Source organism: Cupressus sempervirens, chromosome 9 (genome assembly GCF_028749045.1).
Source record: "Cupressus sempervirens isolate cs-2001-9-10 chromosome 9, ASM2874904v1, whole genome shotgun sequence".
Classification (NCBI taxonomy): Eukaryota; Viridiplantae; Streptophyta; class Pinopsida; order Cupressales; family Cupressaceae; genus Cupressus; species Cupressus sempervirens.
Genome location: NC_143126.1, coordinates 8,607,386 through 8,632,541, shown reverse-complemented (window position 1 = coordinate 8,632,541; position 25,156 = coordinate 8,607,386). Strand labels below are relative to the sequence as shown.

At 32.6% G+C, this 25,156-nt stretch overlaps 1 protein-coding gene across 1 annotated transcript in view; it reads right to left on the bottom strand.

Annotated features, from left to right (window-relative positions):
• Positions 1–39: 39 nt before the first annotated feature.
• Positions 40–25,156, bottom strand: part of LOC149537362 (phospholipase A1-Igamma2, chloroplastic-like) — a 36,854-nt gene continuing 11,737 nt past the window's right edge. Inside the window, exons 2-5 of the mRNA XM_089800414.1 lie at positions 988–1,177; positions 756–878; positions 475–704; positions 40–405 (exon numbers count right to left, since the gene is read on the bottom strand). Coding sequence (XP_089656540.1) covers positions 40–405; positions 475–704; positions 756–878; positions 988–1,177 — 909 coding nt within the window. The remainder of the gene's footprint in view (positions 406–474; positions 705–755; positions 879–987; positions 1,178–25,156) is intronic.

Below are 25,156 nucleotides of genomic sequence, written 5' to 3'. Positions count from 1 at the left end.
ACATAATAAATCCATATAAAAAGTATGTTGAAATTTGAGTCATGACATCCTTCCCCACCAGTTACAAGGGATCTGAAGCTTTTCAATCAACAAGTCGGCGTACTTATTCACGAGAGCTGGATCATTTCCCGATGGTTTGAATGCCAGCTTGTTGCTCCCTTGAAACCCATCAAGCAAGTGGAGATAAACCTTTAAATTGTGGGAGCTGGCTGGATTATACGATTTCTTCAGCACTGGAGAGCTGTTACTGTCCAAAGTGATGGGGACTCCCACATGAACATATGCCCATGGAAGCCAATGAAGAAATCTGGTAAGCCATCCTATTTTCTCGTTGATGAATACTCCTGGAACTCTCGGAACAATGTCCCATTTATTCACCACACGCAACGCCTTAACCCCAATCTCCTGCAAATGTTAGGAAAATGCCAGGTTTCCTACACGCGGAGAGGCAAAGGCAAAAACTGTGACGTGTACTGATTTCCTATAATCATTTTCTTTCATGAGAATCTGTTTGACATCATATGCATTTAGAGTTGCTAAGGCAGCTCCCAAGCTGTGCCCAGTGAATGTTATGCTCACATCTTCTTCATCTTTGCACTCGTTCAACAACCTTATTATTTCCCCCACCACAATATCTCTTGCACTGAGTCTTCCTCTCACAGAGTCTCCAAGTACGGAGTTATAACAGCCAAGAAATCCCTTCTCTATTTAGACACCGGGTTTGAAACTTGTTTGCAATTCGGGACATTGGGTACTCTGAGGTAGGGTGCCAGGACCCAAAATATCCTTCATATTTTGCATCCATTCATGAGGCATTTCAGTTCCCCTCCATGCAACAACAATATCTCGTCTTCCCAATCTCTTTATCTCCTTTAAATCTGTACAAACAGCAATATATCCCATCCAAGCACCGGATTCATCGTATTTCGGCTTGAAAAGGGACTTTAAGACAGCAGTGGGACGTAAATATATCTGGTGACTTCATACCCACGTCCGATCCTAAGCAATTCCAATCTACGCCCGAGAGAATTTCTGCTGCGTTTGGAGTTCCCGTAGTACATGGAAGAATAATTGTTATCAAATGAATCATAACACTGCTGTGCAAAATCACCGTACCTATCTCTGCTTTGAGAAGTGGATGAATGGGGTCGAGCATGCCTCTACAATCATCGTTGCCCTGAATACATCTCCAGATGTCTCCAATATTCTGGGCATGGCTTCTGTGATTTTCATCTCCTTTCCCTTGCTAGGTTGTTAGACGCCCGCTGATTATAGTTAACCGGGATATCCCCATAGAATTCTATGATGAGGGCTAACAATTTACTAAAAGAAAACGAATTTTTGTAACAAAAATGAAGGTTATAATCAGACCTTTGCGAGATCAATAAAAAATGAAACTTATGCTCAGATCAACGTCCCTTTGTTATTTACAATTTCTAGTAATTGCCAAATAATAGAAATACGAGAGAGAAAGAGGAATATATAGTAACAATATGTGACTCCACTCTACCATTCCAAACGACCTTCTTGACGACAGTCTTCAAAGTGCAGCTCCCAAGTCTTTAGCAGCCAATGGTGCCGAGTCAAAACAGCTGCTGTTCATGTCAAACAAGCCGTACGCGTTTTGGTTTACAGTAGGGGACGAAAGTCAGAAAACTAGACCACAGCCAACGGATCAAAATGTTTTCTGGTGTGAACAAATAGAGAATTAGCGATATATTATCTCTCATTTCAAAGAACAATCCAGTTGGATTTTTTTGTTTTAGGAGATGAATAGTAGACATTGTTGATTGTTTGTTTTCTGGATTGTGTAGTGAATTTATATTTTCAATATTTTGGATCATATTTTTAGAATTATGATCAGAATGTAAGAAAAATGGAAAAGGAAAAATAGAAAGAGATGGATCATCAGGTGCAACCTAAGATTTTGGTGATAAAAATTGGTCTCAGAATTGAATCCAGAGAAGAAACAAATAATACTAATAAATTGAAGAAATCTGATAACTCTAATTTTATTGAATTAGTATGAAAAATAAAATATTTTAATTTTTAATCACATATTTATGGTTTGATGTAAAATTTTATAAACAAATAAAAATTGACATATTGCTATATAGTTCATGTAATCCTATCAAGAACATGAAAAACAACCATAAGGTGATTGCTCCATCAATCATAAAATCATCATAAATTTTCTCCTTTCCTAAGTTAAATAATGACAAGTTTCAATTTGGAGGTAAACAACATGTCAATGGAGGATACCACAATCTTGTCGGAATATTGACAATGTGGTAAGGTAGAGTGCTAGGATGTGTATGTTAAGGATAATTGTGTAAGCCATAGCTTGAATGTACACTATAGAGACATCTCTAAAATACTTGCATAAATAGAAGACATCTATACTAAGAGGAGAAGGTAGGAACAATCATATAAGCAAATCTTTACCTAATGTTCACTAAAATTTAGCACTTGTAATGCTTCTAGAAAAAAATGATCAAAACCAACATAAATGAAAAACATAACATTGGAGCATATTTTTATGGTGTCTTACTTCAAGGATTTGAAAATCTTTAAGACAGGTTTTATTTAACCCTTGCAGAGTGCATAATAAGATAGAGTACCTCCTTAGCTCTAATCTATTAGTGATGTAACATTGGAATGATTTAAGGGAATAGGTAACATCCTTTTTAAGATGTGTTAGGAAAATAATTATGGTCCATAAATTCTTTCAACGGGGATCATTAAAGATAAACAAATAACTACTGCAAAAAGAAATAATGATCTTAATTAGGGTGTTGTATAGTACAAGATTTGGCACTACACTAATAATAACATTTTCTATAAATACACTTCAAAAAACTTGAATAAGAGAATAAAGATCTCTAATATACATGAGTATAAGTGCATATCTATCCCATTTCAATGTGGAAATAAAAATATTCTTAGAATACGAATAGGTGTATCACAAAAACCGTGTGCTAGTATGTATCTAGACAAGGCACTCATATAACTATTTAAAAATAAATATAGTTGTGGGGCCAAAGTTATCCATACAAGGAAAAATGGCATGATGATTTGTTTTTTATATGCATAAGATTACTTGTAAATATATATATTATAGCTTTAGTGTACATGGAAAAATGAATATTCATATGACTACCTCAAAATAGTTTAATATTCATACTTGGACCCATATGTTGATTTTAATTTCCACTCAAAAGCATGACCCATCGTAGTAATTATTAATTAAAATTTATAGTCTTTTCCTAAAATAATCATTTACTACATAACAAATTCTATCTAAAAGTGACTAGGAAAAAACTATCTAAAATGCAATTAGTTTTAACATTCATGTAAAATAATACTAATGCTAGATGTAAAATAGTATGGCACCCCACTCTAGAAGGATGGTTGAAAATTAACATTGATGGCTCGGCCATTGTTGCAAGGATTGCAGCTGGTGGTGTTTTTCAGGATAGTACTAGAAAATTGGTGGTTGCCTATGTTGGGAACTATGGAGGGGGGTCAAATAATAAAGTGGAAGCCTTGGCCCTACTATGGGTGATGAGGATAGCGAAAGCTAGAACAATTGATAGACTCACTATCAAGGGCGATTCTATGTTAATTATTAATGATGTTAATGGAGAAGGCTATTGTAGCTAGAAGATTAAGGCAACCATTAAGGATATACACACCCTGTTGGGTGGGCTTCATTTGGTCCATGTGGTCCACATCTATCAGGAAGGTAATAGATTGGCAGATTACCTAGCTAAAATAGGTCATAACACTGAGAGAATAAAGGGTGGGATGATGTCAACTAGACCCCACTATCCACACAAAAGATTGTGGATAGTGAACCAATTCATTGGGGTGTAATATGAAATACAACAAGTGGAATATCGGTATTGATCCAGGAGGGGGGGAACTCTTTTAGTTCAATGCTATAAAGTCTACAAGGTTTGGAAAGATTTTGTGATTATTTCCATTCAGACTTTCCTCACCACATGCATTTATTATGATGGTGAGAGGAAGATCCATGAGCATTGTGTTAGAGAGTTAAAGCCACCAAGGATGGGTGTTTTGAATAAATATAATGAAATTCTTTGATTTGAGTGCTATAAAGTCTACAAGGTTTGGAAAGATTTTGTGATTCTTTCCATTTGGGCTTTTCTCACCACAAGAATTTATTATAATGGTGAGAGGACAATCCATGAGGATTGTGTCAGAGAGTTAAAGCCACCAAGGACAGGTGTCTTGAATAAATATAATGACAATTCCCATGCATAGAGATTACAACTAGCAATTTTTAACAATGATGGGAAAGGTACCATTCATACATGCTAAAACTGGAGTGATGTTGGAAATTAGGGTGCCTTGTGATCTTATGATGGGAATTTATTAATTCATTTTTAGCATTATAATTCTAAACAATGTTGGCTCTCAAGTTCTATCCTACAAAAACGGGGTGTTAGTGCAAAATAAGGGGTTGGTGATTGAACTTGGAGAAGGTGACATGGGTGCTAGATTGAATCAAGTTGAACCAGATGAGATTAAAGATTGTATCATGGCTAGTGAGGTGGCATGGGTCTATTTACATGAAGGAAGACTATTAATTTCCATGGAGTTCATTGAAGGGTACAATGAGCACTTATCCAAACAATTTTTAAACACTTGGAATAAAAAGAAGGTGACCATTAACGGGCAGGTCTTTGAAGTGATCGATGACCACATTTCCAAGGTGGGTGGTTTGTCTCTCGACGACAGGTTCTAGCAAAAATAGCCCAAAGTTTCAGATGGAATGAGTCTATGAAAATTCTTCTTCCTTAAGAAGGAACCTGTGCACATGTGTGATGGCTTGTCTAGTGAAGACCTTCATAAATTGTGTGATATTATATGCTAGACCATCTTGTGCTATATATTGTAGAAGACTGATTCTAGGTATTATATTATTACCATTTTCCTTGTTTAAATCACATTAGGAACCAAGTCTTGATATCTTTCCCACACCTTATTTTAAATTTGATGAGGGATAGTATTTTTAATGTTAGGAAAAAGAGGAAGGGAAAACCTTTTATGTCTTGCATCAAGCCTTCATGTTTACACTCTATAAATTCCAACTTGCCCTCAACCTACATCTTTTCATTAATCCTCTTACCACTATGACTTACCAAGTCTTCACTAGGCCCTTGGTCAGCTTTGAAGAAGGTGGATTAAAAGCCCCCTATTACCATAAAAAAAGACATTATTGACTTTGGTATTAATATTGGACGAAATAATAATGTTTCTAGGAGATCCAGTAAAAGGCTTAAAATTGAGATATGTAAGACCTATCCGAAGCATGATGTGAGCTCAAAATCCATAGAGATTGAAAAGGATATTCCTAGCCCATCCCATGTTTTAGACACCATGGAAGCTAACCAATCCCAAGATAAGGGTTTGGGAGAAGATATAATATCCCCTATGAAGGAATCTTCTAAGGGTGTGGGGAAGAAGGGGTGCCACATCCATGAATGGAATCAAAGAAAAGCAAGGTTGGATAAGCTGGAGAAGTCCATGCATGACCTGGGTGATAATCAAGAGACCTTGTACTAGAAATTTGGATCTCTTTTTGAGTTTCCTACAAAATTCATCCATTTGACAACCACCACTTTTTATTTTCTTTAGGTGAACAAGGAGGAGATCCAAGCAGGGAAAGAAAGTGATACCACTCACTCACTCTATAGCTTTCTAGTGGATGATTGGCTCATGACCCTATTGGACAAGATCGTCAACGAGGAGGAGAAACTAGCTATGAAGGACCTCGATGAGAAAGAGGGGAATCAGCCCCTATGCCTTTTTTTTGTTTTGTTATGTTATGGTTAGCTATGAACTTCACACCCTATGTGGAAATTTTAAATAAGGTGGATTTTATTTGGTTTAATAGCAACAATTTTTGGTATAGAACTTATGGTTTTATGGGAGGTTATGTTTATACTGATACTAAGAATTACCTGGTTATGTTATTTATCTTTAAGATGTTTTTGATGTCTACAAAAGGTATTGGTTAAATAATTGAGGTGTTTTTGCCAGCTATTCTCTAGCTTGTTCTACTTTGGGGTCAAAACCTCATTTTTGGTTGCTATCTAGTACATCAAAAAAATTCATGTAAAATGAGACCAACCACAAGAGGATGTCTATATTTCTATAAATGAGTAAAAGAGACCAAAAACAATCTAGTTGGTGTGGCTACTTTTAATGGGAAGAAATTCATAAAGTAGATACCAAGAAAAGTGAACAAATTTGTTCCTCGTACTCCCATAAACTATTTACTATAATAGTTTCTTTCTCTATGTAACTAATCACTTCATTTTTATCATTACCCTAGTTTGAAATTTCAAACTTTTTATGTTGTTAGATATCCATAAAATTTACTAGTGTTCATCCACCTAAATTTTTATCAATTGGAAAATTCAAGACTAGGTCATGAGTTAATGACCTTTCAAAGGTACATTATTGGTCGACCCTTGTGTATAATACCTATCTCACTAAAATGATTTCAATCTTAATGTGTTACAGATGTCAAGCTTTACCAATGGTGATATGTTTTAAATATTGTCATATCCTTTCTATTTTTCTACATATATATGGAATGACATCCTATATAAATAACATCTCTATCCCCCATAAGATCTAACACTACAATCATATTCAATCTAGAGAACCAATGCAACGAGTGCCAAGATACACTCATTTCTACATCTATAATAACATCATTGAAAATACACACTTCAATTTTGTTTCAAATCTCTAATTTATTATTAATTTTTTATTAGAATACAACCACAAGAAATTGAGGATGATCCTAGGTTACAAAAAGCTGAAAAGAAGTTGGAAGTAATTCAACTTTAATTCAGCCTACCCCTTTTCTAAACATCAAAACATATTCCATCTTCACAAAAAATTTGTTATTATCATGTGACAACTTACCTTTAGTAGAACTCCTAGGAACACTACAACAACCCTTTCTTTTAAACACATATAGAGTGATTCATGTCTATGATAAGTTTCGTATTTTTGCATTTATCATTTCTTAGCTATCTTTTTTTTACCCACATGCAATTTATCTTTTTATCTCTATTTTTTAAGTAGAAACATCGATATAGATTTTCAATAGAGAATACACAATATTTAAAAACCACTTTCTATCTTATGTGTACAAATTTACATTTGACTATAAGATAACAACAAATAAGTAAAGAAAATAGTAACAAACATCACCAAACTAGAAAAACATTGCACACACTAGTGCTAGAGCAGTTAAAATCTCTATCCTTCAAATTTGACATATATATATATATATATATATATATATATATATATATATATATATATATATATATACGAAAAACATGTGTATTTTCTTGGTCTCACATCTATCAATTTTAAATATCTATAGCATTTAGAATTGTGTATCTATCACATCATCTATACACATTCAATTTCAAATATTAAGACTAGGTTAATCTTTGTGTCTAAATTCTAGATATTCCTTAATATTACTATTATTTAAGTTATGTTTTCTATAATTTCTCCCATTTATCCATTTTATCATTGTTATTCTAGGTCATCTACACACACTATGCCAATCCTAATCCCACATGATCATAAGAAGTGGTAGACAAAAACATTGGGCCTAATCTCACATCTAATTTTGTAGAGAAAATAAATTGATCCTAAATTAAGATACACTTTAAGGCTAGCAACAATTTTCATTTATCTTAGGCTCCATATTAGGTAATCATATCATTTCAAACTTTTAGTGTAATTGAGTTTAACTGGACAAGATAACCCACCTATAATTGAGGATTGAAACCATTTGGAATTGTGAAAAGAGTAGATGTTAGTATATTAGATTTATAATAATTTGAAAAAAAGATAATTGTTGGAAATGTCTATTATTATTTTCTTGAATAGTTGATACAACCAAGTCCAATGATTATGAATTGTTTCTAGAGGAAAGGGTTCACAACTACCTAAGATAATATGTGATCTTCATTCTCAAAATTTTATAGGTAAAATGTACTATATGGACTCCATAATGGTTTACATGTCAAAAAAGGATATGTAAACCTCAACTTGAATGGACCAACAATAGTCATAGAAACCCTCTTTATTAGAAATGATTTATAGCACTCATGGCCAAAATAATTGAACCTTGTACATTAGAAATATAATATTATCATTCCCAAATATTTTATAAATAAAAAATATTTGGGAATCCTCAAAATGGACTTAATTGAGTCCTCAAAATGCATTAATATTGAGGCTTACATATGTAGTGACTATATGGAGTCCTCTTTCAGTAGGTAGCCTTGCTCTTTACATATAAACCCTTCATGGAGTGGATATCCTAACTAGAAAAGTGTTCATGAACAGTTGTAAGGATGGTGTCTTAGGAGATTATGGGCTAGAAATGGTTATCAATGAGGAGCTCATTTCCATCATATGAAAAAAGCAAAAGAACTGGAAAATATTCTATAGAAACAAGTTAGTAATAGAGTTGGCGAACATCTCTTTTTTGGATAAGGAAAGAGAAAGCTTCTAGAATTTTAGATGGGGGCTATAGATGCACTTCACTTGTTAAGTCATATTATACATAGTAGAGGCTATTATAAGATAGTTTACCTCAGATAGGAAATTTAGGAGCCTCTTTAGCTAGAATTTTGTTATTTTAATCCTCTTTCGACATGATAAGTGTATTGTGATACCCTTTTATTTAGATGCCTCTTTACATCACATTGTAGGGGGCCATAAAAATAAAAACTAGGATCCTATCTTGCATGAGGATTTAATTTTATGGATTGTGGAAAGAGAGAAAGGTCTTTATGTCTCAAAGAATTCACTTGCATAATAGTTTTGTAGAATTTAAGAAAAAGTTACTATGCATTATAATGAGGAGGGTTTGGACCATGATGGTTTTGAGTTGAATAGGGATGTATTCTATTATGTTTACAAGAAAAAATTTAAACTTTCTTTCCTTGCAACTATCATTCCCTCTTCCTCTTATAGAAAGAAGTTCCCATTAGAATAGTAAAAGCAATTTTGGCATCAAATCTCATGTGTCCCCTTCTACTACAATAAAATTCCAACTTAAGAAGATGATCTTCCCTCCTTTTTTCAAAGATTCAATGTTTAAAATTGATTAGGATTACAATGGTTAAGGAAATACATGTAGACATTTCATTCATCTATGGAGGAAACCCCTTTTTGAAATGGTTCAACTTGTAAGAATGAGGTCCCTTTTGTAAAAATATAAAATAATTTCATTTCATTCTAGATAAGAGGATTTTTTTATTTGGTTGATCTTGAAACTAAGGGAAATTAGGAAAAATGGACAAGATAATGATCAAGCCTCCTAGATTGTTAATAATACAAAGGGGATAAAGACTAAGGATAGGCCCTCCTGGATGGTTAGTGGTCCAAAGAGAAATCCAAAAGAACTAAGATCAACCCCCATGAATTTTTAATGGTTCAATAGAGGAAACCAAATTTTCAACATGTGTCTGTGCAAAAAATTAGCAAAGTGTATGCTTCTTGTTGGAAATATAAATGGGAAATGTTTACTTTTGAGAGGGGGGGGGGGGGGGGCGTGGGAGGGGGTGCGAATTAGAAGTACTAATATTTAAAAAATATAACTTTTAAATTTAAAAAAATGCATGCATTAGCATATTGAAATAACATGTAAAGTAAATGCATTCACATAAACACTTGGCACTAGATATGATATCCATAAACCCTCCAATGAGAAGGTAAAATTGGGGTGGTGATGACACCCAGAATTCTTCACTACTATAGCAATAAAGTTCACCTATTAAGGTTAAATAGTTTTACCATTCTCATGATCTTCCTTGTGAAAGGCCTACCCTGTTAAAGGCTTACAAAGGATTGTTAGATCCCACCCTATTAAAGGATTTTAACACCATGTTAAAAGTGTGCCTAGCTAAAGGACTTTAGAACACTCACTTGGAATGTCATCCTGTTAAAGGATTTTACAATGACAGTTAAATCAGCCTTAGTCCAAAGGATTTCATCCTGTTGATACAATTGTTAGAAAGTATAGTAGAATGTTCGATCTAACTACTTAAAATATGGTATTGCTGATTTCAAATCTCAATTTAGTCCATCTTGATCCTTTTTTACTTGATATGAAATTGTTGTTTGCTCAATCCTCTATTCTACAAACTGATTATGCAATTATGTCCTTCTTCTAAGTCACCCTTAATACCTTCTAGTCAATTCACCCCCTTTTCTCCTTCTTTTCTTTTCTTGCATGCATCTCATTCAATCATACTCACACTGAATTATGGAGTTTCATCTCCCTTTAAAATACTTTGGTGGCTTAGGGTTAGGTATGAATCTACGATTGAGATTCATTCATTTTTCCCACTCAATTCCTTCCATTTTTTTGATTGGTTGCATGTTGATCACATAGGGAATCCAAATAGATTTGATCTTATCTTCAAAGCTTCGAGATCTATCCTTAAGTTAGCTCAAAAATGGTTTATATAGTTGTTTGTGCCATCACAAACAACTAGGTCCATTATATGTTGCTCAATACTTGATAATACTAATGCTTGGCAGTTACTATAATTCATCTTTCTCAACACTTGAACTTGCTTGGCATCAACTATTCACTCGGCACTTGAAGTACTTGGAACTACCTATTTTCTCAGCACTTGATTGACTCAGTACATGAATGATTGAGCACTCATTGCAACTCAACATCTATACATATTATACTCGGCATGTGTTACTAGCTCAGCATGAACTTAGTAAATATCTTAAGTGTGTTGACACTTAATTCTCAAAACCAATCTAAGATCAGCAATCTCCCCCTTTGACATGAGTGGCAAAAACACTTAATTGTACATAAAAAATCTATTCTCCTCGAGTATAATATACATCCACTTCAACATATATACAAAACTTCAAAATAGTTCAAAATTTGGTAATGGACTATATACCTCAAAATTTTGTAGCTTCCCCTAAGTTAATGTGTCTTTTTTGTATCCAAAATCTCTTTGAGTAGATTTGCCTCTTGCTGATACTCTTTGTCTTCAATCATTTTGATACTCTTTATCTAATATGCCCTATTTCTTCTTTTCTACTATTTACTCCCCCTTTGTTTTCTCTTCAGTCTATTTACTTTTATCTCCCCTTTCACGTGTCTCCCCCTTGCTTTTATCTCCTCCTTACATTTATCTCCCCCTTTTTGATACTTCTTTCAAAAGGTCTATACAAAGAGTGTGTATTTATCTAGAAAATTCTTGTTAACTTCCATTATAATCTTGAGAGCAAAATCCCAATTGTCTATTGCAACATCTGAAGATTTGACTTGGATGGTTGTCTCTACTGCAAGGTGAACTAAGTTGTCCAAAGTTGAAAGATTAGCATCTTTCTTAGCACTATTTCAGTATAGGCTAGTTCCTTCTAGAGTATTTCCATGCAAGGGGTCAGGGAAGCTTGAATGTGGACTAGCTTAGCTCTTATGTTAGCCTCTTTTGCTATTAATATAGCTCGTTCCTTTTGTGTGTGAAGTATTGAATGAAAGTGCATCTCACTCTAAGTTGAGATCTATGGCAATTGCATGCCTGATATCTTTAGTTTCTTTCTAGACTCAGAATCCTTAGACTCATTTCTTGTGTGAAGAGTGTGGGATCACATAATTTTGTGTACATTGAGAATATATTCTCAAGTACCTTCTTCACTTTTTTAATCTTTGTAGCTAGTTCCATTTGTGATAGTGCTATTCCACTAGATATCTTCTCACTAACTTTTCCTTGAAATTTCTTTTTAGACCACTCCATGAGTTTTACATTGGTTTCCTAGTCTTCATTTGTCACCTGTTCAACAATTTTTGATACTTGTTCTAATATGGGCTTGGTTTCATCAGGTGTTCATAAGTTGAAGGCATCTAAAAAGATGTCTTTGATCTCATGTAGTGCTTGCCTTTGTTTATACTGCTTCATGAGTATCTCTTGATTCTTCTTTCTTTCCAATGCTTCTTGCATGATATTAATCTGCTCTAAGTTCATGGTTGCATAATCATATTTTGGTATAACTATTTCTTCATCTAGTGTTGGGTCTCCATAATGAAGTACCCTTACAACCTTTTTTGAGCTCATGCCTGGTGCAAAAATCTAAAGTGGCATTGTATCAATGCTCAGCTCCTGAAGAACTTTGGTAGGAGTGCCAGCTATTGATAAATTAACCAATGTTTGTATGGCTTCCTACTCCTTTTCCTTGGGTATTTCCTTCTCTTCATTAGATTTTCCTTGATCAATTATGATCATTTTTGGTGCACCTTGTGTTTGTGTGTCAGACACAGATACCTCTATCTATCCTACTTATTCATTTGTGGGCTCCTCTAAAGTCTGAGTCTATTGTTCAATCATAACAACTTTTACTATGGTCTCAACTATAGTTGATGTATCTTCTAATGTTTACACTAGAGGTTGACCACTAGTAGCTATAGGGATGGTAGAAGGTGGTTCTTGTGTGTTCATATTATCCCTAGTCATGTTAGCTATTGCTTTCTGTAACTCATCCACATTGACCAATACTAGATTATCACACAATTTAGCTTGTAATGTAGATTGGTCAAGGATCTTCTTCAAATCCTATGTAGTTAATGGATTGATGTTCTGAGCTGAGCTATCAAGAACATCTTTCACTTTTATTATGTCTACAGGTGTGTTTGTGTCATGTGGAGGGCTTAATTGTCACAATTGTGTGTCTTGCACACTTTGTTCTATTTGCTACTCCTCGGCTATTGTCATTTCATTCTTTTTTTGTTGTACCTCCTCTACTGTGTTATCTCCCTTTTCTTTCTCAATTTTTCCTTCCACATCATCCTCACCTTCTCCATTAATCCTTCCCTCAAAGGGATCCTCTTCTTCTTCCTTGATAGTAGTTAAGCCATATATCAACTTCCACATTTGAGTGGATTTCTTTACATCTTCAATCTTTTTTTCCAAAATGTTGAAGGCTCTATATTTGGGTGCAAATTTACTACCAAGTTTCTTATTTGCCTTTGTGATTTTCCCTTGTGACAATTCTAGCATCACTTATGCCAATGTAGATTCTCTTATTTTCTTTTCCATATTTAGGCAATAGTGCCATTTATTCTCAACAATTGAATACAAATCTTTGGGCATTGTGTTATCAAATTCAAGAGGGATGTTCTTGAATTTTGACATCATGGCATATATAGACTCTTCAACCATATTTTGATCTTCTCTACTCAATTTACCAAAATTAATATTTTTCAAACCAATCAAATCTGCATTATCTGTAACATTATTATAAATATTTTCAAGATCAGATTTGGGAGCATGACTTACCAATCTGAATTGGCTTGTGTCCTCTAACTCCATCCTTTCATCATTTTACTCTAGTTGTACCACATGTTTTCTTCTTAGTTTCTTCTACACATGACCTTGCTATTTAGTAGCCTTTTTCTCTTCCTTTACTTTCTTCTTAGCCTTTTGAGTGGTGGCTCTTGTGCTAACTCTTGTAGTTGGAGTAGTAGGCTTCATAGGGCTTGGTTTGGCTACTTTCTTTCCATTTGGCTATGTTGTAGGCTATTTTTTATCCTTCCTCTTCTTTAGTTCTTGTTTGGCTAGTGCTTCCTTGACTTGTTCCTCCTCAGCACCTTGTTCTTCTACATCTTCACCCATACCTTGGGTTAGGGCAAGGGGTTCTTGACCTTGCTCTTCTTCTTCCTCTACTTCTTCTTCTTCATCATCTTCATCTTCAACACCTTCTCCAAATTTGGATTTCAGCTTCCTCAAAATTTTTTATTTCTTTTCCAAGGTTGTCTTTAATTCCATCTCAACTTTAGATTTCACATCATCATAATTACCAAAAAATTTAGCTGACTTATCAAAATCTTTTGCAAGAAGTGTAGTGATGGTAGCTAATGCTTTATCAATGTTTATTTCATAACCCAAAGGCCTTAGCCATCTGACTCTAGGCACTGTAGACTGGATGAAGGTGTAGTCAATATCCATAAGAAAGGAAATATCATTGTAGTATTTCTCCACTAGGGAAATAGGAATTCTCAGCCTTTTTTTCATTGACTACTTGAAATCTTCAAAGTAACTAGTCATCACTCATTCAAAATTGTCTCCCATTTTCTCAATATACTCATTTATTTGCACAACAATAGACCTATTGGTGTTCCATCCTACTCTACCAAAAGATGGGAATTCATTTTGAACATAGAAAAATATGCATATTAGTATGGAACCAAACTTACATTGAGCACTTTTAGACATCCTTATTGCTCCTATGTTCATTATTTGTTGTAACTGTAGTTCTGTAAGATCATAAGTATGATCTTTCTTGACTATCTTGTAGCCTACATCAACTACTAGATAAGGAACACTATTTAGTCAGCTTGACTGATAGAATTTGTGTAATATGACTCTCACTGCAAATTCAAGAAGTGGATCTTTGATAGTATCAATAGTCATCCCTCTCTTATTCCACTTGCCTCCTGTATTTCACTCTATCACCTCTTTATAGTTGCTTCTCAAAGTCTTGGGCCAATCTAGGGTTGGGTAACTAGTAGCCCTATGTACAATTTTCTTTGAAAGTTTGATGGGTCCACCTTCCAGCCATAGACATCCATCATGTATTTTTCTTAGAACAATCTTGATCCACTTATTTTTGAAGATAGATGAAAAATCTAGGGCATGGGGTTAAGCCCTTCCTCTCTATGATTTTGAATTCTTCCTTTAGTACTCCATTTTCACATAATTTATCATATGCTTGACATATTTCCATGTCTCCAATTCCTTTGAAATTTCAATTATAACACTTCCTCACATCTTGAACCATAACAACCTTGGGCAGAATAACAAATAATGCACCTATTGGATCATTCTTGTATGCAACTTCTATTATGGCTCTAAAATCTAGTTGCTTGACCTCCTTTCTCACTAATTGAACTTCAAATGGTTCCTTATCCTTTGGATTCTTATAACTAGAGTCCATTTTGCGAACTAGCATTTTGACAAATATGTAAATTGCATAGCTTGGCAGATGGAAAATACCTTGAAATTGATGATCTGACACTCGATCTTTGCTTTGATTCATGCAAATGCTTCATTTTTCTTGAAAATTGCTTCTTTACTTTGCTCACTCTTGCTCTATGTTTGTAATGAAAAAAAAGGATAAAAATCTTCCTTATACCCTCCAAAACATCGCACTTAATGCATGGTGCATATATAGTTGTAAAGTCAACTTCTATGCAATTTTTGTTTTACTCAGCATCCATTGGTTTCCCCATCACTCAATAGCTATAAGAATTACCCTTACTTGGCTTCTATAGAAATTTCCTTCACTTGGTAGCTACTACTAACTCAACTTCAACTGGCTTTGGTTGATAGCTCGACACATACTAGTGCTTTACTCAACAATTAAAGAGGACTTTTCACACTCGGCAGTAATGTGAAAACTTAAAAATTTGATTGACCTTGGATTTTCCTTATCTTCTTGCATCTTTCTTCATGCTAATACATCTTTTTCAGTACTAACTTCTTTTTGGAACTGATGTATGATAAAGCATTTTAAATATCAGCCCCACATACCTCCTGTTGCTTAGTTTGATGAGATGTGATCACTTGACCTATCGGGTCAACTGATCCCTTCGTTTGATGTGTTGCATCCATTTTTCTTCCTCCATGCTTTGTTCATCTCTCCTCTGATGTGCTCAACATCTACCTTTCCTTTTTCTTTGTTGAACTCTAAGTTAGGTGCCTTTGTCCTTGGGTGGAAGTGCAAACCTGTGTCACCTTTAGTGATATCAATAGGGGTTTTAGTCAAAACCCTTTTTGCCATACATATGTGGCGTCCTCTCGCATCGATGTGGCATGTATCATTTCAGTAGGAAGGGTTCTAGCCAAAAGAATTCTAGTTGAAACACTAAGTTTTACAAAAACCCTTTGCGGCTATCATTTTGACTGACATGGTTCCAAACTTCTCAAGGAGCAGTCTAGGTGTTTTGGTCGTAATAGGTTAATGGGTTTTTTTTTTTTCATTTTAAAATTTTTTTAATGAGTTTTTTTGTTAATAAATGTTAATTGTACTTAAATTAATTATTTTTTACGTATTTTATGAGTGAAATATTTAGATTTGTTAATTTTTTAATATATTTAAATTGTTTTTTTAGATTTGTTAGTAAATTATTTAAAACATAAGCAAGAATGTAGTCAAACATTAGGTAAAAATGTAGAAAAACATTAGTTAAAAATGTAGAGAAACATGAGGTAAAAATGTAAAAAAAAATAGTTTAAAAATGTAGAAAAACATTAGGTAAAAATGTAGAAAAACATTAGTTAAAAATGTATAAAAAAATAAGTTAAAAATGTAGAAAACATTAGGTAAAAATGTAAAAAATAATAATTTAAAAAATGTAGAAAAAATTAGGTAAAAATGTAAAAAAATATTAGTGAAAAAATACAGAAAAAATTTAGGTAAAAATGTAGAAAAACATTAGGTAAAATGTACGTTTATATGAAACTTAGAAACACTTTTACATTTTTATGAAATTAAAAAAAAAAAATTAACCTTGTCGTTAAATCAAAAGCTAATTTAGTCAAGAATTTTATTTTTTTATCACATATACATGTGTACACTTAGTTATAATTTAATCAAGAATTTTTTTTTTTTTATCACATATACATGTACATGTACGAATATTTATTTTTCACGTTTGCATGAACACGTTAAAATACATTAGATATGGTCTCTAAGATAAATTTTTTTTAAATACATACATTATATGATTGAATAACACCATACATTTAATGTTGTGTATTGATATGTACGTGTGTTTCAAATTAAATTTAACTTTTAATTATTTTAATTTATACACTTGTATGTTTATGTGTGTGTGTGTGTGTGTGTGTGTGTGTATGCATGTGTAGATCTCTAGATATTTATCAGTCTTGTAGCTTCACACTCATATCCTCATACATTATATACATATATACATTAATGCATCTGGTTCTAGGGATCATGGTCCTGCATCCTCAGGGGATGCTACTGTCCACAAAGGGGGTCAAAGTGTTGAGTCTGGCAGAACATGCAAATTGACATCCTCCACTGAGGATAGAGAGTGGTTATTCAAAGATACACTTGTGAGATTATCTCATGCTATAGAGGTTTTGGACACCTCACTTTCCTCTTCTACCACCCTCCATAATATGGTTAAGATCATAGCGATGTGAGAGGATTTGTTTTGTATGATTTAGACCATTAAATCATACAACCCTTTAAATGATATTAGCATTGAGACATTTCATTCTTCTCTATCTCATAGTGTCACTAGCATTGTGAAGTATAGATAGGTTAACACCAAGGTTTCTACTACCATGGTGAAGACCATGTTTCCATTTTATAGACATAGAGCTAGAGTTAGAGGCTACTCTGCGTTGAAGTGTACTGATGAGCTCGTCACACCATTCATGTATCCTTGCTGGTTGGCCACTCATCATAGATGGGCACAAAAGGATGAGTTCCCCCTATATTTTTGCAAACAATTGTGTGCAGAATTTCACTTACACTATGATGGTGACTACATAGATTATCCAGGGCATGTTGGGCAAGGTCTAGGGAGACTTTCAGATAGATTTAGACCTGCGAATACTCCTGAACCCATTAACAAATGGGCAATGGTTGGTCCAAACCTTTTGGTTATGCTAAGAAGTCCACAAATGGTTGTTGTAGGCTAGAGTGTTCTTGATGACACAATTAGGACATAGATTTATTCGAGCATCTCCATTGTTGCCACACAATTGCATGATATTTCTTCTGATCGGTGTGGTAGATATATGTTACAATCTCGAGGTACTGTTCCCATAGCTGCATCATCTAGTCTACCTATTGATGATGCATATGGAGTAGTAGACATACCTTCTCCACTAAAGGTTTCTACAGTCTCAAAGGTGGATGCATTGTGGCGTTTGGGATCATGTTTAGCATCTGATCTTTTGGATTCATATAGAGCATTATCTACAATCACAGGGATTCTACTTCATGACATCAACTCTCAGATTAGTCATATTTTGTCACGTACAACAGGATCAAAGGGTTCACAGAGGCAGGAGAACATTCTTGCACCTTCTACTACTCCTGCTACTACACAGGGCCAGGCTACAACACCAGCCCTAGCTACTCAGGATCCTATATTACCCCCCCCCCCCCCCCCCCCCCCACTTAGGATTTCATGGCTAGATAGCCTAGTCTATTTATCTCCACACTTTTAGATCAGGGATGCACTATCAACTTGGATGCTGATAGTGTTTTTTCATTGCATGATTCAGATATTAGTCAAATCAGTAGAGCATTACATGAAGCTATGGTAAATATCTCAATATGTTTAAATTTATTTTAATTATGGTAAATAATATGTCTACATGTTTAAATTTATATGTGTGTGTGTGTGTGTGTTTGTGTATGTGTTATAGGGTCTGAGTGATAGTATGTTACATTTTGCCAACAGATCCTAGATGTCCCAAGTCTTAGGTATGTTACAATTTAAATATATATTCAATTTATATACATGTATCTTTATATAACTTGTATATACATAATTTGGTCCACTATCATTTGACACAGGGTTTAGACGTAGCTGATAGACCCCTTTGGGGACATCTAGGATTAGGAGGGGGATGTAGCTAATTAGATCACATGGCCTTTTATTCTATGTAGACATGTTATTTTGGAGAGATTTGATATAGTATTTTGGATTTACATGTTTATATGGACACTTTGATGTTTTATATGTTATTTCTAGATACATGCTTATATGGACACTTTGATGTTTTATATGTTATTTCTAGATACATGCTTATATGGACACTTCGATGTTTTATATATGTTATTTCTAGACATTTGATAGATGATATTTTTGTACATTTGATATGGGTACATTATTCTCCAAATATATGTACATGTATGTTATTGATCTTTTAATGTACAGATGTATGTTATTCATCTTAATGCCTTATATTCATGTTTTGAATATTCAAGTTTACATGTATATGTTATTCATCTTAAAGTCTTAATCTAAGTGTAATTAACTATATTTAATGACATGCCTTAAGGGGAGATCCTAAATCATACATAAGAATATAGATTAATGTATATTTTATTTCATAGATGTATGTAAATATGTTCATGTTAAATGTAGACATGTATGTTTTCAATAATCATGTTTATGTTAATGTTATTGATTTTAATGCCTTAAAATATAAGTATACAATTAACTATATTTAATGACATGTCTTAAGGGGAGATCCTAAACTTAATATGTTATAAGAATGTCTAGATTAATGCGTAGGTAAGAATATAACATATACATGTACATAAGAACATATAAAGACTACGACCTAAAGAATGCATGTTACAACATTTAAAAGTTAATACATATAAGAACATAACTTAGATTTTGTACAAACATAAATAATGTATATTTTATTTCATAGATGTATGTAAATATTTTCATGTTAGATGTAGACATGTATATTTTTTCAATATTCATGTTTATGTATATGTTACTATTTCTAATGCCTTAATCTAAGTATAATTAACTATATATTTAATGGCATGTCTTAATTAACTATAATTAACAACATTTAATTAATAAAATATAACACGTAATATGTAACATAGAGTATAACATATACATGTAAGAACATATAAAGAGTATGACCTTAAGAATGCATGTTACAACATTTAATTAATAAAAGTTAATACATATAAGAACATAAAGATTATATGCAAGTTACATAAAGAATTTATCATATAACATATAAAGATTGTATGTACATAAATAAATAACAACATTAACAATCATATGTAAGAAAACATAAACAATGTATATAAATACATACAAATACTAAAGGGGTTGTCTTAAGGAGAGGTTAGGTAAAAGGTGGTACCAAGGGGATGTCCTAATAGGTGGTCTTAAGGGGAGGTCCTAAGAGGTTATCTTAAGGGGAGGTCCTAAGAGGTGGTCTGAGATGAGATATCCATGTCAAATTTAAATAAAAAATAATGAAACATGTCTAATTTTGCATATCCAACATAAATGATCCAATGTATACAAGTTTATAAAAAAAATATCCTGTTAACATTAAATGTGAAAGTATAAGAGCTATATAGACATAGCTGAACTAGAGCTCCACAATAAGTAGATAGGTAAACTAAAGCTCCACAAACAATGTATTAGTAGGATCCTCTCTAGTTTTTATTATCTCTAAAAGTTTTTCATATTCTTCAATAGACAGTTTTCAATTTTGATTTCCACAGTGTCCTCTTCTTTGTATTGCTTCAAATTGTAATTTGGTTGCTATAACATGGTTACTGTAATGTAAAACCTTTACTCCAAGGTTGTATTAAATAAATTCAATACCATGATTAGTTAATCTTGTTTGTTGATAATATGTTCCTTCAATAACAATTGATCCAATTGGATATGGCTATTGATCAATATCTATAGCTCCTTCTAGCAACTTGTGTTTTTCTTTTGTGCATCTTAAAAGATAATAGTCCACATTTTCCACATTATCTGGTAAGGCTTGAACTACAAAAATATCCCGTGCATGCATATAAAAATATAGATAAATATAAATTAATTTTAAAATGAATATACATGTATATTAATTTATATATATATGTATATATGCACACAAACCTTTCATAACTAAATCAGAAATGCACTCATAATTAGTTGAATATAGAGGATCATGAATGTCAATGTCAATGTCAGCATCTTCAAAAGGAGGCTTTTTAACTATCTCCTTCAAATCCCAAATTTGAAACATATCCATTCACAATATGTTCACATGCACTCACTAGATTGTCCTTAATGTAGTCATCACAAAAATATTTTGTCTCTCTTACTTTAATTACTAGAGGTTTATGGTTTCCTATAATCATTACTTGATGTAAACTTCTAATACAAGAATTGTTTGACAATTGTAAGGATTAGATTGATCTATATCTGTTACAAATACAAAAAATAATTTTCATATTTCAAATTAAATGTTTAATTAAAAACTCAACTTGATTTGAAAAATATATTAAAAATAACTATAACTTAGTTCAAATTTCACTTCCCAAAAGTAATGCTTATTGTATTCAGTATCTCGAGTAGCAAAATGAACTTTGCACCATTCAACAATTTGATTTACACTCTCTATCCTATTACTTGTATTTACATAAAATATGCATACCTACATACATACATATATATATATAATTTAAAATATATGCTACTCTAGTATTAAACATGCACATTAAAATGCATATATTTACCTGCAAGTTCATTTTTTTGATGTGCATGTTTTATACATGCTCCTACTCCATCATACTCCCCTTTTCCATGTCCACTTTAAAAGAAATTCCATAAAACCTAACATTGGTTCTAGCATGCTGCATTGCTAACCAATTAAATGCTTTTGCAGATTTGAATTGTCCTATGAATATGAAACATTATAAGTATCTGCAATTATCTGTGTACATGTATCAAATTGAAATAGGCATGTCCAAATAAATATAAGTTAAAATAAAGTTAAATAAATGTGTAAGTTCGTGTATACTAACCTGCACATCCATCAGACCGAATCTAGTGCTCCAAAACATTTATTCCACGATTTCTGAGATCTTTAGAGAACATTGTAAAATAATGAGCCACATAACTCCTATCATGAACTCTATCATCACTAATATAGATATGAACCTCTTTGATGATGATGCGCTCATTTTCATCCAACCTTTCTATCTGATCCACCTCAAATTGTGCATGTCTATAGGTCACTTGCACAAATATTGCAACCTATTCAAAATGATAATATTGCCTTTGAAGCTCTGTTTAAGGTGAAAATGTATAATTCTCAGAAAAAGCTACAACTAAAAATATACAACCAGGTGGAAAACAATTTTTGAAATCACAAAACTATTTAGCTTGCCATCGTGCACCATGACAATGTTGGATATGTGGATATATCAATGGATGGAACTTGGTCATAAACTCATCATAATGCAATTCACTCTCCTTCAATACAAATTTTCTAGATTCATCTCCTGTCTTATTTTGGTATGTCTCATATTCATATCTCATCTTTGAAAGTGATGTAGATTCATTAATATTCTCAATTTGCATTTCTAAAAATTTGTGTTAATCTCCACAATCTTCACATTGATTTTTGATGCATTGCACTTTGAATTCATCTAAATCTTCTAATTTATCACATAATATGGACTTCACAAATTGTGTTGTACTGCTAGGGATGACCAAATTAGGATCAAGTACTGCCATAACTTTTTTATATGATTGGAAGTTTAGACCAAATTCAACATGATTTCAACAACAACAAGTTTCACACATATTATTTATGTGTACAAAGGAAGGACACAAACTCTCAAACATTTTTTGACATATTTTGACATTTGAAAATTCTTTTTTGTATGTTTGAAATAATTCACTTTGAGTTATATCTATGAAATGTTTTGGATGTTCAATTTTGGCCCCTTGTCTCTTGATCTTTAATTTGTATAGTATCATATTTGTTGGAAGAAACACAAGAATGTGTGGTCCAAAATTCAACAACTTGTCTTTTTACATCTTCAAAAATTCTTTCTTTTCAAGGAACTCTACAAATATTCACCCAATTATTCTCAATGTTATCATCTAGCATATTTCTCCTCTTGATGTATCTCTAGATAGTTCTTCTAGATATATGTAGCAAATCAAAAATTGCACATCCCTATTTTCTATGTGTCAATTTTCTACTAGATATAGTAGTCATCAATGCTCTATGTGCATTACTCAAATCACCTCCTTGAGTTGTGTTGTCAATTTTGTTATAAGCATTTTGCAAGTTTTAAACTATTATTTTATTAATATTATGTGCATGACTTTTCCTATTATCAACACCCAACAACTCCAAAATAGGTCTCATATCTTCTCCTAAATAACTTGAGAAATAATTGTGCCTATCCAAATATACTTTTATCCTTGAAATATTCTTCCCACATGTTCTGATAGTGCTTTCTAATAGTGTTATCATTTATCATATCTTTAGATGGAATTTGGTTAAAAAGTAGTTCCTCATCCAAATCCATCAAATTTGATATGCCTTCTAATTTATCTCTATCAGTAGAACTATCAATTTCTTCCCCTTCATTACTTTCATTTTCTTCATGAATCTCGTCTTGTTTAGGAATTTTAGTAGGTTTCTTTTGGTTACATTTTGTATGATCTTTCATTTTGTCATCTCTTATTCTATCATATTTCATTGATCTTTTCCTTTTACTGCCCATTGAATACTTTAATCTATAGAAACAAAAATAATAATTTAGATTTCACTAAATACCAGCTAATGCTTCAATATAGAATACATAAAAATAAAAATAATTAGATGGGAGAAAACACCTTCAAAATATTCGATCCTTCGCAATTCTGATTAAATTCATGAAATAGTTGCTGAAAATGGCTTCAAAATTAGTTGTCTTCCAAAAATGCTCTTCCAATTTTCACTGTTTTGTATATTTATTTTTCAAAAAGGAAAAAATAAACTTTATTTTATATGAAACAACCACATTAACTACATGCGGTTTAATCGATCGATGGGGGTTTCGATCGAAACAGGTTTGGTTGAAAGGGTTATGGCCAAAACAGTTTCGGTCGTAACTCGCTATGTGGCATCCTAGGTGGTAGATACACAAGCAAAAATAAGAACTTCTATAAACATCTCACTTTGAAGGCCAATTTGACCTACTAAATTAAACATTTTTCTAAAACTAAAAATATACTTTTGTAGGTCTTGGAGTCATGATTATGATCATATAATTTTTTTTTAATTTTGATTATGGATAATATGTTATACTTTCAAAATATTGCAAGTAGGTCTTTTAAGATTCAAGAAGTTGTCTATTCAAAAATAGGAAAAAAATAGTAAATCATGTTCAAAAATTATTATTTTTTAATGCTACACTAGAGGAGAGAGTCTTCTTCAAGAATATGTAAATTTTTTTTTTAAATGTAGATTTGATGGAAAAAGTTTGACGGGAGAAAAAAACTATCAATTTCTAATAACTTTGACTTTGACCAATTATAACTTGAAAAATATTAGTTGAATTTCAATTTTTCTTTTTTGGTGCACTAGGTATACATGTCAGCTCTACATATTCTAAAATTAGACCAAAATATGAATATTTGCATATATTTGTTTGATGGGAAAAAAACTCTATATTTTTAGAATTTTTAAGAAATTAAAAAATAGACTTTAAAAATTCAAAAATAAATTAAAATTTCACTCAGTTTTTAAAAAAAAATTACAGACATAAACTTCATCCAATTTTACACATGTCATTTTTTGCCATAGCAATATCTTTCCTTCTCTTTAGTGAACTTCTCAAGGCATCTCTAGCTTCATTCAAATGTTGTAGTAAGAGATGTATCTCAATCTCTTAATTTTTAATGGTCTTACCCAACTTGCAAAGTTCTATTTCAAGATCTTTTCTCCAAGTTGTAAGGCTTGTCCTGTTGAAAACTCAGCTCTGATACCAATCGTTGGAAATACAAATGGGAGATGTATACTTCTGAGAGGGGGAGGTGAATTAGAATTACTAATCTTTAACCAATAAAACTTTTAATTTTCAAATAATGTGTGCATTAACATATTGAAATAACATGTAAAGTAAATGCATTCACATAAATATTTGACAGCAGATATGATTACCCAGAAACCCTCCAATGAGAAGGTAAAAGTAGGGTAGGGATTACACCCACAATTCTTCACTACTATAGCAATAAAGTTGACCTATTAAGGTTACATATTTGACCATTGTCATGATCTACCCTGCCTTGTTAAAGGCTTAGAAAGGATTGTTATATCCCACCCTATTAAAGGATTTTAACATCCCATTAAAAGTGTACCTGGCTAAAGGACTTTAGAACACTCACTTGGAATGTCACCCTATTAAATGATTTTAAAATGACTATTAAATCAGCCTTAGTCCAAAGGATTTCATCCTTCTAATACAGTTGTTGGAAAGTATAGTAGAATGTTTTATCTTACTACTTATAATCTGGTATTGC